Source organism: Candoia aspera, chromosome 3 (genome assembly GCF_035149785.1).
Source record: "Candoia aspera isolate rCanAsp1 chromosome 3, rCanAsp1.hap2, whole genome shotgun sequence".
Lineage (NCBI taxonomy): Eukaryota > Metazoa > Chordata > Lepidosauria > Squamata > Boidae > Candoia > Candoia aspera.
Genome location: NC_086155.1, coordinates 56,395,930 through 56,409,734, shown reverse-complemented (window position 1 = coordinate 56,409,734; position 13,805 = coordinate 56,395,930). Strand labels below are relative to the sequence as shown.

The following is a 13,805-nucleotide window of genomic DNA, read 5'->3' as shown; positions in this document are numbered from 1 at the left end:
GCTTGAAAAATAAAAATACTATGATGGATACTGTGTTAAAAATTCAATATTTATTTTTAAATGAATGATCACCAATAAAGTGATCTCTGGAAGATTTAAATATGAGCTTAAAGGAGGTTAAAAAGCATAAGAGACAAGGACAGCTTAAAAAGCCTGTTTTATTACTTACTTATTTATTTATTATTAGATTTTTCATCCTGCCTTTATTATTTTTATAAATAACTCAAGGCGGCAAACATACCTAATACTCCTTCCTCCTCCTATTTTCCCCACAACAACCATCCTGTGAGGTGAGTTGGGCTGAGAGAGAGTGACTGGCCCAAGGTCACTCAGCTGGCTTTCATGCCTAAGGCAGGACTAGAACTCTCAGTCTCCTGGTTTCTAGACCATTGCCTTAAGCACTAGACTAGGTGTTTGAAAGCATTTCACTGTCAGGTAGATATTATGGGTACGTTATTTGCAAAATGTCAACTTCATGTGATGTGGAAGAAAAGAATAGTAAATATCTTTCTGGTTGCTGTATAAAGAAAAATTGTACAGGATCTCTGACAAGTTATTAGAAATTGCTGTTATGGCATCTAAGGTAATCTGTTACTGCAAGGTCTAATAAAGGGCAAAGGTTCCTAATGAAGGTATTTCTCTGGATTCGTGTTCTTAAATTTCTAGAAAAACATGGCATCCAAAAGCATAAGTGATGGAGACTGTAATGGTTGGGATAAATAGGTTGAAGGTGACCCTGAATAACTGCTGAACAGGAGTTAAGATCAGATGAGTGGACAAGTAAAATAACCCAAGCTGATATTAGAACAGTGTTCCTCATTAAAGGAAGAGTATTTTAACTGAGCATAGAAGAGATAGCAATGCCTCTCGGAAAAATCCTCCTGTTCAATGAATCATCACAGAGTCTGTCCATAATGAAAAATCAAATACTCATACTTGGTTCAATCATGAAAACCAGACAATATAACAAACATGTCTTTGTAGAAACAGAATCAAATTGTACATTTTTGCTATCCTAATACCAGTTGGATTCAACTGTTAATTAACTTATAGATAAAACTGAATATTGAAACCAGATCTTCAAATAGCACTTTGGCATGAAAGATTATAAATACTTTGCCATGGAGAGATCATGACTGAAGCTAAATAGACCATTACTTCTTTGGCAAGCACAAGTCTTGCTGATGTTCCAAAGTTTTAGCAGTATGTCTGGATCCTTATCTGGTTATTCTGAACACTACTACACAAATTAAAATAGTTTTATAATACACTATCTTTTTTAATGAAAGAATGTTATAATTCAGCAATTAAAATAATGATAATTTTCTCCTTTATATATTACAGTGGTAGAATATGATTTTGCTTGGAATATGCTTTTTATTCAATGTAATGTATTTGATCACACATTGAAAATGTATAGGAATATGAAAGTACCCGAATTGGGAAGCACCAATACTTTATAATTCGGTCACATCATTACAATATGCAAAGTTGCTCACAGTTCTAAGGAAGTTAAAATTTGAAATGATATTGTTCCAATTGTCTTTACAATAAAAGAAAACCCCTGATATATGGAATCTTAACAGCTGGAACATCGTGCAAAAACTGTAATAGCATTTATTAATTAACAGGCATGTTGCTTGAAATCCCCACCTTGAATACAACTGGGTGTGGACATCACTTGCTAAATGCTTTTTAAATCAGGGTTATATATGTTCCCGGGACACCTGCAGTTTGTAATCCCCCCCCTTTTTTTTGGTCCTCAGGTGCTCCAGATGTTGCCTCACCAATTTTTGACAGCAACTGCCAAGAAACAGCATTGTAATTCTTGCTTTTTTTACCATACAATACTAAAAACAAAAGGGTATAAATCTTTCAGTCATTAAACCAAACCCAAAGAAAACAAAATATACCACCCCCTAAAAAAAGTGAATAATCCCAGAAATTTTGGTTTGACATTTAGGTGGCAATCCTTGTCCACCAAAATGAAAAAAGTTAGTTTTCTTATGCCAAAACATTCCCACCCCTGAGCTAAATAACCTCATTTGCCACTGTTCTTCAAATACGTAGAGGAATATATCACATTTTTATTTTAGAAAAAATATTATTCTATGTTTTACTCCTCCAAAGAACTCCAAAATCAGACTCTCGCTTAAAATAATACATTCTCATAACATAGTATAAATGCATTAAGATAAAAAGGCAGTATCGAAATGACAAATGTTTCATTAGCGATATGTTGTGATCTTATATGGGCATAAACGTGAACTGAGAACCTCAGTTCTTCTAAATATATTTTGAATGAGATGCAGTATTTTCCTATTTTTGCCTGTGTGTTTGCAAAGATACTTGCAGTTGGAATTCAATGCATGTTGATCATCCTGCATAATTAAATAATGGAGAATTTTACTGGCTAGATTTTTTTTTGGCCTTTGAAGGAAGCTATGGCAGAAAGGACTTTACATTATCAGATGCACTGTTCACAGAATTAATGGTTCAGGACAAAGTTAAGGTAAGACTCTCAGGATAAGAGGAAATAAGAAATTGCATGGAATCCTAGATGGAGGAGTTAGAGAAGACTGGTTTTCCAATCAAGATGCAAACAGAAAACAGAAGACCCCTTTGGCACAGGAAGCCTTTCCTGTTTTCCCACCATCATACTCACCAGTCCACTCTGGTAAAATAAATAAATCCATAAATTCATGAATCAATCAATCAATCAGTCAATCAATCAGAATTGCCTGAAGAACAACTGAGGACAACTGGTCTGGATAGAATCTGGTACAGAGCAGTCTGTAATAAACAGTTTTACTAATTTACAGCAGAAGCATGTTTAATTAAGCATTTAAACCAGAAGTCAAAAGATCTACAATACTCAGAAAACAGATCAGCCACTGCCCACCAACAGCACCCTGACAGACTGCCTGTCAAGGCCTAGATGGCCATGTGCACAAAACACCCTTAGGACTAAACTACAAAACAGCCAGGAAGGTGACAGTCCTATGAATCACTGAGACTTCCTGATCTCAGGTTAATCCCCAAGGGAATGGAAGCTGTCAGAACATGACAGAAGGATAAATCCATGACTTGAAATGTAATGCTAATGCAATAAATTTATTAGCAAGCTTGAAGTACCTTGAGGGAGAGAGTCATTCATGCTTTTAAAAGCCCAACCTACAATTCCCAATTGTGGCCAAGAAAATAAAATGAACCAAACAATTGCAAAATAGTTTCAAAAGCTGAAAGGATCAATCACATCAGGTTTTCAAATCTCATTGAAATGTAAGGTTTAGTTTTAGTTTTAGTTTTTCACTTTTAGTTACTGCTTTAATCAATTTTATTCTGTGAAGCTTATTTTTTATTCTATGTATCTTGTTTTTATTCTGTAAATTTTGTAAGCTGCCAGAGTCTGGTTGGTTTCAGAAATAAATTTATCAGGAAATACTATATATAAACAACTAAAACATGAGAATCCAGTTAAAGAATTTCAATAAAGTCTTATGAATTTTTGATCAGTCTGGTGAGATAGATGATTGGATATGTTAATAATTACCCATTTTAAATTCAGCTGGTTTGAGCAGCCTGTGAAAGCTGTTCATGTCCATGTGAAATTAAATATTTGTTTATATTAATATTTGCATGATGGGATAGTTGAGCATTAGGAATGAGAAAAAAGGGCAATAATATCCATGGATAATCAGTTTAAACAAATAACTTAGGTAACGGGATATTGTGATCCCAGGCAAACAGAAATGCCATATAATGCCTATAACTCATTGAAATTGGATCTTGAACCAAATTATATCGGGGAAACTATCATTTTTTCCCTCTACAGTGGAGAAAGTATCTTATTATGTGTGAAAGTTCCACACATGTATATTCTGATGAAATTATGCAATTTTAGAAGCTACTTTGTTCTGCTTCCTAAATATGTAATATTTGTGTAGATTTTGCACAGAATAATATACATGTCTGTACAGGTAGTCCTAGGGTTATGATGGCAATCGGGACCGGGATTGCCATTGCTAAGCAAGCAATGTGGTCATAAAGCACAACATCACATGACCATATCGCTTTGCAATTGCAATCCCAGCAGTCCCAGTTGCTGTCATAACCCCAAGATGCGCAGTTGTTTAGCAGGAAGAGGCAGGAGTCCCAGGTAAGAAGTGCAGGAGCAAAATGTACACATCAATCGATCATTTTCACTGATGGAATCCAAATTAAAGTATCTCCATCAGATGGTTGCCGACCTCTGCTTGAACACATCCAGAGAAGAGGAGCCCACCACTTCTCTGGACAACTGTTCTCACTGTCAAATTGTTCTTGCTTAATCAGCCAGAATATTATTGGTAGGAGACCACATTTGCTAGTCAAGGCAGTAAAAATGTCTTCAGCTACCATCATCTTTCTCTTGCTACCTGAAAAGGCCAAGCAATTGATCAAAATTTAAGCCAAGAAAAAAAAAACGATTCAAAATCTGGCAAGACATCTAACAGGAAGTCCCTGCAAGGTGCCTTTGAGCATAACTCAGAATTTGTGTCCCATTGCACAGAATGGCATTCTTCTCTCAAGAAACCCTTAAATTGACATCTGCTCCTGGAGTGTTTCAAACAAATATGTCACCAATATCGAAGTCAGTTGGCAGCATATTGTTACCACATGTTTTCCATCCAAATATTCAGGAGGATTGAGAGTAAATAATTGTCTTTTATTATTTTTGTACTAAATTTGAAGATATTAGCATTTTCCTACATGTTGAATTGGCTGTTTTGAATTTTCAGTTTTCTGCTTCTACTTTCCCTGGGGAACTGTCTGCATATCTCACTTTTGCTTATGTAAACACATTCAGAATTCTTTCATATCTTCGACTTTTGCTGGTTAACCTCCTAGGGGGCGCCATAATCTACTGCTTAAGACATGGAGGATTTTAAACAGACTTTCTCTGACTTCCAACAAGATTTTAAACAGATTCTTTCTGATTCCTACCAAGTTTTTATGCAAGGCATTCAGGACATTGTGGAAAACAAGAGGTCTAAAATGTGTCATCTGGTTGGGGATGTCATGGATGAAACAAAGGAATTTAACAGTGACAGAAATGTCTCTTCTAAGAGTGAGATCAGGACTTCTGTTGAAATGTTGGATGAAGATTGGATAGTCGAGTTGGAGAAATTAATGGGAGTGATTGAGTTGCAAGCCATAAGTGAAATTGATCTTCTGGTGGAATGCCATGGAAAAGAAGGGGTTATTATGTATGGGAGGTCTCTTGAAGAGAAGTTGGAGTTTCTGAGGTGGGCAGTTGGGCTATTTGATTTTTTCAAGAGTAAAGCACTGTGCGCATTGTGGGGATATGTAAATGCTTAGGTTTATTTTGAAGTGGGATAAGGATTTAAGAATATTTATCTGGATTGCTTTTAGGGTTTGGCTGATTTCATTTATCTTTAACGATTTGAATTAAGATTATTAAGGTATAATAAAAAATAAATGTCTGGTTTTGAGTTTAATATGATTAAGATTACTAAAACTGTTGTATTATCAAGTACAATGGCAGACAATTTATATGTTTTTTAGTTTGACCTTTATTATAGTAGACAGGAATGTATGGAATAGTAGTAGGAAGGAAATAATTAAATAAATGTTATCTTTGGAGGGGGAGTTGATTAGGAGGTGTGTGTATGTGTATGTGTGTGTGTGTGTGTATATATATATATATTCTTTTAATATAAGGGGAGGGAGCAACTGTATTTAGTGATTTTTATAATGTGCCAATGGAATGATTTATAGAAATAATGTGATTTTGGTTTAATATAGAGTAAGGGATTGATTATGAAAAATTGTTGTATATCCTTATGTTGATGTTGTATATCCTTGATGTTAAAAGTCAGAAGTCACCTCTTTGTAATTTTGAAAAATTTTCTCTTGTGTTTAGTTTTTTCTTTGTAGTTTGTTTTTTGTAGCTTTTATCTTTGCTTGAAACTTAATAAAATTCTTATTAAAAAAAAGAACAGATTCTGGAAGTGAATCAACACAAGTGGGATCATATAGCCACAGAAGGTAAGTGGTCCTTTAGATTACCATAACAATATGTTGGTCCTAAACCATATATTAAAATTCATAGCTAGCACTTTCCTTTCATCCCCTAAACAGGCAGGAAACCAGAATTGTTGTTTGAGCAGAGTAGGAGCATGCTCCCAAACATCTCATGGATATTGCTGAAATCATGTAGCCCCAAATCCTGTTTATGCCTCAATACTGACAGTATTAGAAAAGAGGGATAAGATTCTCAGCCAAGAAGCAGATCTCAGCCAAATCTTCAATAAGGCAATTAAATATCCATATTTTCAAATGCAGCAAATGCAGTTCTGCCTCAGAATCAAGTGTCCCTTCCTGGAATGGATCTTTCATCCATTGTCGCTGCATAACCACTATTGTGCTTTGCAGTATTATTCAGTTTCATTTGACAAAAATTATAGGTACAAAGTAGATATAGATGTTTAATAAACTTGTTTATTAAATCCTGGATGAAACACTATGGGATCAGCCTTGAACTGCTGCCCTCTGCCTTCTCAACCCTGCTGAAAAGCCCTAAAATTACAATGCTAATTGGCAGCACATTGTTACCATATGTGGCATGGTTACCAGCACCATGAAGTTTATTTAAGTTTGGAAAGAGGAATGGAATGTTTCAACCCTTTATAAGGAATTCAAGCTGGGCCTAGTTATTAAGGACATTATCTACTTCAAGATGTGTGTTCCTGTGACACCTCTTGGTGTACCTCTGGACATATTCATGATAGACACTGTGTGAAAGGGCTCTGATTTCAGATTGTTTTATTCATTCTTTAAGACCTTCATGATCTATTTCCTGATGCAAGACAGAATTTCATAAGTACATGTTAACAATATTATGAGATTAAGGCTTGTTGTGCGAGTCAAAACCCTGCAGTGTCTTTATTGTGAAGATTCACTCCTAGCACCAATTTATTAGGACTGTGCTGTGTATCATTACCTCTGGTAATGAACTTAACTAATGGCTGCCAGCAAGACTGAAGCTAATATGAGCCTTCTAAAAATCAAAATAGGAAGTATCAGTGAACTATGTGGGATTACAAGGTTTACATAAGTATAAAAAAAATAGAAACCAACTAACCAACCAGAAGTATCCACTGAAGATTGAGCAGGCTCAATAGCCTTAGAATGGGGCTACCAATCTGAAAAGGAAATAAAAGGGGGTGGGAGGAGGAATGGAATAGAGTATCCTAGAGGAGATAATAGCTAGCCAGAGGTGTGATTGGTGCTGTCATGAATAGGACCACAATACTTAAAGAGCTAAACCTTTATTCATGAACCTTCTGAGAATACAACTCCTAGACAGAAAGAATAGAGGATGCATCACCCTAGCAGAACTTCTGTTCAGCCCTCTGCATAGAATTTTGTAGATCTGAGAGCCATCGTGCATAGCCTGACACTCTGAAGAAAATGATAGCTGGGTATAGACATCACTGTCTACATAGAAAGGAGGATGCAGCACTGGTATAATAAAACCTCTGCCAAATCCATTCATGCTTTTCCTTATAGTTGCTTTGCATATTCTTGTTGTATGTGAAAGCACAGCCCATGAATGCATGAAGTTCCTATTGAATGGAAACATAAACCCTTGGCTTGGATCATTATTGTCACTACCCAAGGCACATTACCCTGATTGTCCAAAACTCTACACCTGCATAGCTATTTCATTCTGTTTTTGTATAAAGTCCTAGAACACATAGTTTATTGTTTGCTTCATGTGACAGAGGCCATTGGCAAAATCTGTTTCCTTAAAGTCCCATAAACTAGACTATTTAAAAAATGTCCAAGCAGACTTTCATGAAATGAAACATCAGCTTTTAATTAAAAACCTCCCTGGTTGATTTTACCAATCTGATATATATATATATATATATATATATATATATATATATATAAAAACACAATTTATTCAACCGTCACAAAGTTACATTTATTCAACCGTCACAAAGTTACATTCAGAGCATACTCTTCCACAGTATCTCATTTCCACTCCAAACAAAACGTAATTGCTTGAATGTTTAAGATAATATATTTCGAAATACAAATAAATTAAGAAAAAGTGGATGGCAAAGATGTATGTGTTTTTTTTCCTTTAAGAAACCACAAACATCCCCCTTAGAAGTGATGCTGGGTAACAAATACCAAGATGAAAAAGTGGATCTGCAATATGCTTTGGATATACATGTATAATTCAGTTTGGAAATTCTTTGCCAAAGTAGAACATATTTTCATAGTAAGATACCACTTACCGTGAGATGGAGGGGTAGGAGTGGGGGATAGCAGAACTTTTATTTAGTCCTGATACAGAATACAGTCTCATAAATATGCTAAGAGGGGCAGAATATATTAAAAGTTTAACTCGCTTACTGTATCCTGTTTCTGAATCTAGCCATTAGTATGTACAAGCTCAGGCTTATGAACCCATTAAATAGGCAAAAGATAAACAAAAACAAAGAACTAAAGAACCCAGCCACACTCTATGATTACTCCTACCTAGTAAGCCTTAAAAGTTGAATTACCACTATATGAGACTAAGACTGTTGAGACAGACAAGGAGCAAAAACAGTACAGCTTTCCTGATATCTAGTCACAGACCTTTTTTCTTCCTTTTCTTCCCATTTTTAGTGGGAAGGAGTACTGCAACCACCTCATTTTATCTATTAAGAACCTCAGAATTAAACAACCAGTATAGATTAACAAATTTATCCTCCTGAAACAAACAAGCAGTATATACTGAATAAGTAGTTAAAATATTATTAAGAGACATCTATAATGAATAGCAATTTATCCTTTCCATTCCTTTGAATTAAAAAAAATTGCTAATGCTGGAGACAAGACCATGGAACCAATCTGATCTGACAATTCTTCCCTGTAAAATACTAAATTCAGGAACGTAAAAGCCACATGAGAACTGTCTTTGAGAATTACTGCTCTTTAAAAAGGAGATAAAAAGAAAAAGACAAATATACAGGTGCCAGAGATGCATAAAGGCATGTTCCTATTCTATCAGTTCCAGTATAAAGGGTGAAAAACTATCTGAGATATAGACGAGGCAATCTATTCTGGGTCCCCCACTCAGCAACTCTATCTTTATTTTTATTACAGTTATATCCTACTGCAATCTATTGATTCTTGGAATCTAAACTTTCTCACAACCTATTTAACATGCTAGAGAAATTCAGTGCAGGTGCATATTGCATTCACTCAAGTCTAGGGCAATTAAATGCTTCTGCAAATATGATGGGCAAAGAATGGGGAAAAAAAGACCACAGTGGAAATGAATGTATTCTTATTACCACTTCTTCCCTCACTACATAGATTAGTTTAGCTTTATTTACAGTCATAGACCAGCTGTCAAAGAATTCCAAAGGAAGGGACAGTATAGAAACTAAAGGCAAAAAAAAAATTAAAAAAAAGTTTTAAAAAGATAAATGTTATATAATATTAACATTTAAAAGTTCATAGAAGATTAAGAAAGCTGATTAATTATATACATGATATGAAAGAAACTGGTATGTGTAGATTATTAACATTTAAAAACTGCAAGGCCTAAACTGTTCCCTTCATACCACCCAATAGCAAGTGTTTAATATTTGTCTACCTCTCTAGATAGCCTTCTAAAGATACCATCTCTAGATTGTTTTCTGCAGATAGACATTACCTTTCCAGTCCATTTGCCTCAGGACTGTTATACATACCTAGTCCAGGTGATGTGAGACTGTTAAGTGCCTAGAGGTGGTGTTTTTCAGTGATTGCCTCCACCCTATGGAACAGCTTCACCCCTCAGAATTTAGACCGGTGACAACTATTAGCAACATTTTGAAAAGTGGTCCAAATGAAGCTATTCTGCCTTTGAAAGGTGATGTCCCTTCATATTGGATGATATTGTTGATTATTTAATGGTGGTTAAACCTATTTTATTTTCTAGGGTAGCTTTATTGTATTCTTGTTTTCTTTTTATGTATTTTTATTGCTGTAAACTTCCAGGAGTCTTTTTGATTTTGGCAGTTCATAAATGAAATGTTTTGTTCAAAAGGTGTAGAGTTTTCTCCACATTGGACAGCCTGGACAGTTTAGGTTATTAACTTTGAGCATCAAGCATTGTATAAGAGGCATTGCAATAAGATATGCAAAACAGACTAGATATTTCCCAATAGGGACATAATATTTCTTGGGTTGGAATGTTATTGCATCTCCTTTCTACTTATATAAATGGCATTGGCAAGGTATTAAACCTTTCCAGGGAGTAAGCTATTTGGTACAGCACACAGAGATGCTAATTAAACAATTAGCTGAAATAAATGTTCTTCCTCCCAGACCACCCTCATAAAAGCAGGGGATTATGCTCCAATCCTTATAGGGATTGGTGTTGAGGACACAGTACTTCAATTAAAAGTTGGTTCGCTTGAGCCCTAATGGAACCAAATATTAGACTGAAAGACAATAATATATAAGATCAAGTTTTATACCTTTTTTTCCTGGATAACCAGAAGTTATCCAAAAGAGTCAAGGAGGATGAAGATGAACTTTGCCCTAAATCTACGGCAATAAAGCCCCATGAGAGCCCCTACAGAAGCAAGTCCTGATTCCTACTGTAAATAGAAAATGAGTATATTATGAAGGACTCAGAGTACAGACATTAAACATGTTGATTGGACCACTTCAAGGAGTCTTGAGTCTTTATAAGAGCAATTCTGGGAATCATAAAGCAAAAAAGTAATCCCTTCGGCATAAAGGAGAACTAAAATGGATTTGTCACTCAAATTTAGCAGGATGGAATTTATTATTTTCCAGAATGTAAAAATTAAAGGAGGAGGTAGCCAATGCACAGCCTTGTTTCACTTCTTTCTGGATGGGAAGTAACTCAGAAAGACAAGCAGGAACACTTCTAATTTCCTTTAAGGTATCTTTTTGGAGTTCCATGGTCAAAATTAGGAGTTTTCAATCAACAGAAGAGATTGCCAGCTTCCTCCAAAAGCTCTGAAAGGTCTGATAGCACTTTAGATTTTATATTGTTATCCCCTGAGCTACTTGAAAAATAATGTTGAAGATATTAAACAAATGAATGCGCTTTTCCTAGTCTGAAAACAAACAGGATATTTTGCTATTCCCACAAGTACTGCAAGTACAGTCATGACTGGTTACCCTCAAACAGGACGGAATACCATATATCTGCAAGCCATATATGTGATTTGGACTGTCCTATGGATTTACATACTCTGCTTAACATTACAATTTGTATACATCCTTCATTTTTTTGGTTATTTTTTAATCATTTCTGAATGTTTTTCTGGCTTTTTTAACCATCAGCAATCTAAAATTTAATATCAGCATGTCAAACATTGCACAAAATCTAAAAGTGATACAATTCTTACCCAGAGGACTTACACTCACTAATATACGGATGAGGGTTTAGAGAAGGGAAGAATGTACTAGATGAATGTTACCTTTGATTTTCCATCTGCGGTGCCAAAGAAAGCAAGGGTCATATTGGGGATAGGCTCCATTGTACACTTACCCCTCTGCCCATCAGGCCGTTGTTGAAAGGAAGGCCAATAAAGCTGAAGGCTGCCTCCTGGATGAAATATGGATTCAGGATTCGGATCTCATGGGGCTCTCTTGGAACATGGGTTGCCACAGACTTCCAAAAGCCATCAGAAGCACTCTGTAAAGATGCAAAGGTCTGTTGAAGATGGTTAGAGAACCCAGGTGCAGTAATCCTGATTTCCTTTTGAACTTGCCAGCACTATAGAAAGGAATTACAAATTAGGTACTGACTCGAGTCTACTAGCTAATTGTGATAAAAATTGAGAAACAATACAAGAAACTAAAATGATGGGTCTGTTCCAACCATTCTATCCATATACCTTCTTCAGCTATCTTTGGAAATTTCATTTGTTTTATAACCCAGGACAAATGAGCCTTGTTTTGGAAAATGGACTCATCTAATGAGTGGCAAAAAGTGGCAGGCAATTTTGTTCATTTGTTTATTATTATGCTCTTAAGTTTAAGGAATATATTACCACCTAAATAAGATCAAATAAATGTATGGATCGTTTCCCAATACTCATTCTTCATTGTGTACTCTCTGATGTTTTGAAAAGGCCACTTGGTTTAGACAACAACGAATGAAAAGAGAGGGGTGGTGCATATTAGGGAAAAGAAAATCATAGTAGTGTACCTTGGCTGATCTCACAAACTAAGCACATTTGGTTGGAGGATTGTTTGGGAATTGCAGGGCTAGACCAGGAAGTTAAAAAAAAAAAAATCCAACGGAAAGACAACAGCAACTCACTTTCAGGACACTAACAAGTAAACTGCAATCACAAGGAATCGAGTTCAGCTTAAGGAGATTTTTAATTTTGATTTAAATACTATACACCACAGCTACAATAGATGACTTCCACAGACAGCCTTCATACTTCAAAGATTTTATTTCAAATTCAAATCCAAAATCATATTTCAAAGATTTTACATGAGGCATGCTCATCTATTGGAACACAACCCTTATGGAGAAGAACAGTAGAAAGAGGAGATGCATTCAAGAATTCTTCTAGTATGTCCCTAGCCTTGCAAACTCTTTGCTTTTCTGAAATAATGAAAAAGATGAAACTCAACCCAAGGTATGCTTGGAAGAAAAAATATGATCCAGCCTGGCTGTTCCGTAGATTGACCACCAAGACTGGCAGTATATTCTTTTGTTTTCACTGTGAACTATACAGACAGTGTGGCCTTTGCACTTGTGGACTGTAGGGAAAACAGAATGTCTGCAGAAAAAAACACCTCATAAATCCAGGGCAGGGAAAACCCTGACAGATGAGGAAACTAGGCTCTCAGCTCATGTCTAAAATGGATTACATATCTTTATTTACTATAGTTTGGTCTCTGCTTTTTATGGTGCCCATGGGAAAACGAACTATTTGAAAATCCACAACTGAGGAAAGATTAGTGGAGACAAATCAAGTAGTTACAGAATGTCTGCTATAGCATTGATATCCAAAACATGATCCGTTTTTAAAAATTTCATTGTTAAAAATACTCTAGTCCTGGAACTTAGTGGGCCATACAAGATTGGGATCTCATTCCCAATGAACTCCAGGAACACCATCTTCAGTGGATCTAGAAACATGCCAATTTCACAACACATTCACATCAGAAACTGCTCCAGAGGCTGTACCTGTTTCAAATTAAAACATGCAAATGTACAATTTACAAACTATTTTTTAAAGAATTCTCATGAGTTCATTCTTTATAAATTATCTGCCTCCAAAAAGAATTATAAAACCTATTGGGATTTAATGATCAACTGACAAAATGATCTAGTGGACATTGTACTGATTCCTAATCTTTCTTCCCTCTGATTTCTTCTTTCTCCCACTCTATCCACTGAGACTCTCCTCCACCTTAAATCTTTATGGTTGTCTAGCAATGGTTAAAATGTATATGGGAAAAATCCTCCTGATAGATGCATTGTGCCAGAACAGCACAATAATGCATTTAGGCTGTAGGAGAGAACCTGCTACAGCTTTCCATATAAATTCATTTACTTACATTAAAAACTTCTGCAGAGGGCTGAGGCCAGTCTCTGTCGGTGACATGTGAGAAGATCATGGTATATGAAGCAAATGATTCATATATAGTAACGTTTGCATAAGTTACATTGCAGTAACACTTCAATATTGCATATGATAGAGACCAGCAATATTCATATGGCAAACGTGTGTGCACATGAAAAAATG

At 35.6% G+C, this 13,805-nt stretch overlaps 1 protein-coding gene across 2 annotated transcripts in view; it reads right to left on the bottom strand.

Annotated features, from left to right (window-relative positions):
* Positions 1-13,805, bottom strand: part of ST3GAL3 (ST3 beta-galactoside alpha-2,3-sialyltransferase 3) — a 260,656-nt gene that overhangs the window by 37,192 nt on the left and 209,659 nt on the right. For both annotated transcript variants that reach the window (XM_063297799.1, XM_063297800.1), the window contains one exon: positions 11,585-11,731. In XM_063297799.1, the coding sequence (XP_063153869.1) occupies positions 11,585-11,731 (147 nt within the window). The remainder of the gene's footprint in view (positions 1-11,584; positions 11,732-13,805) is intronic.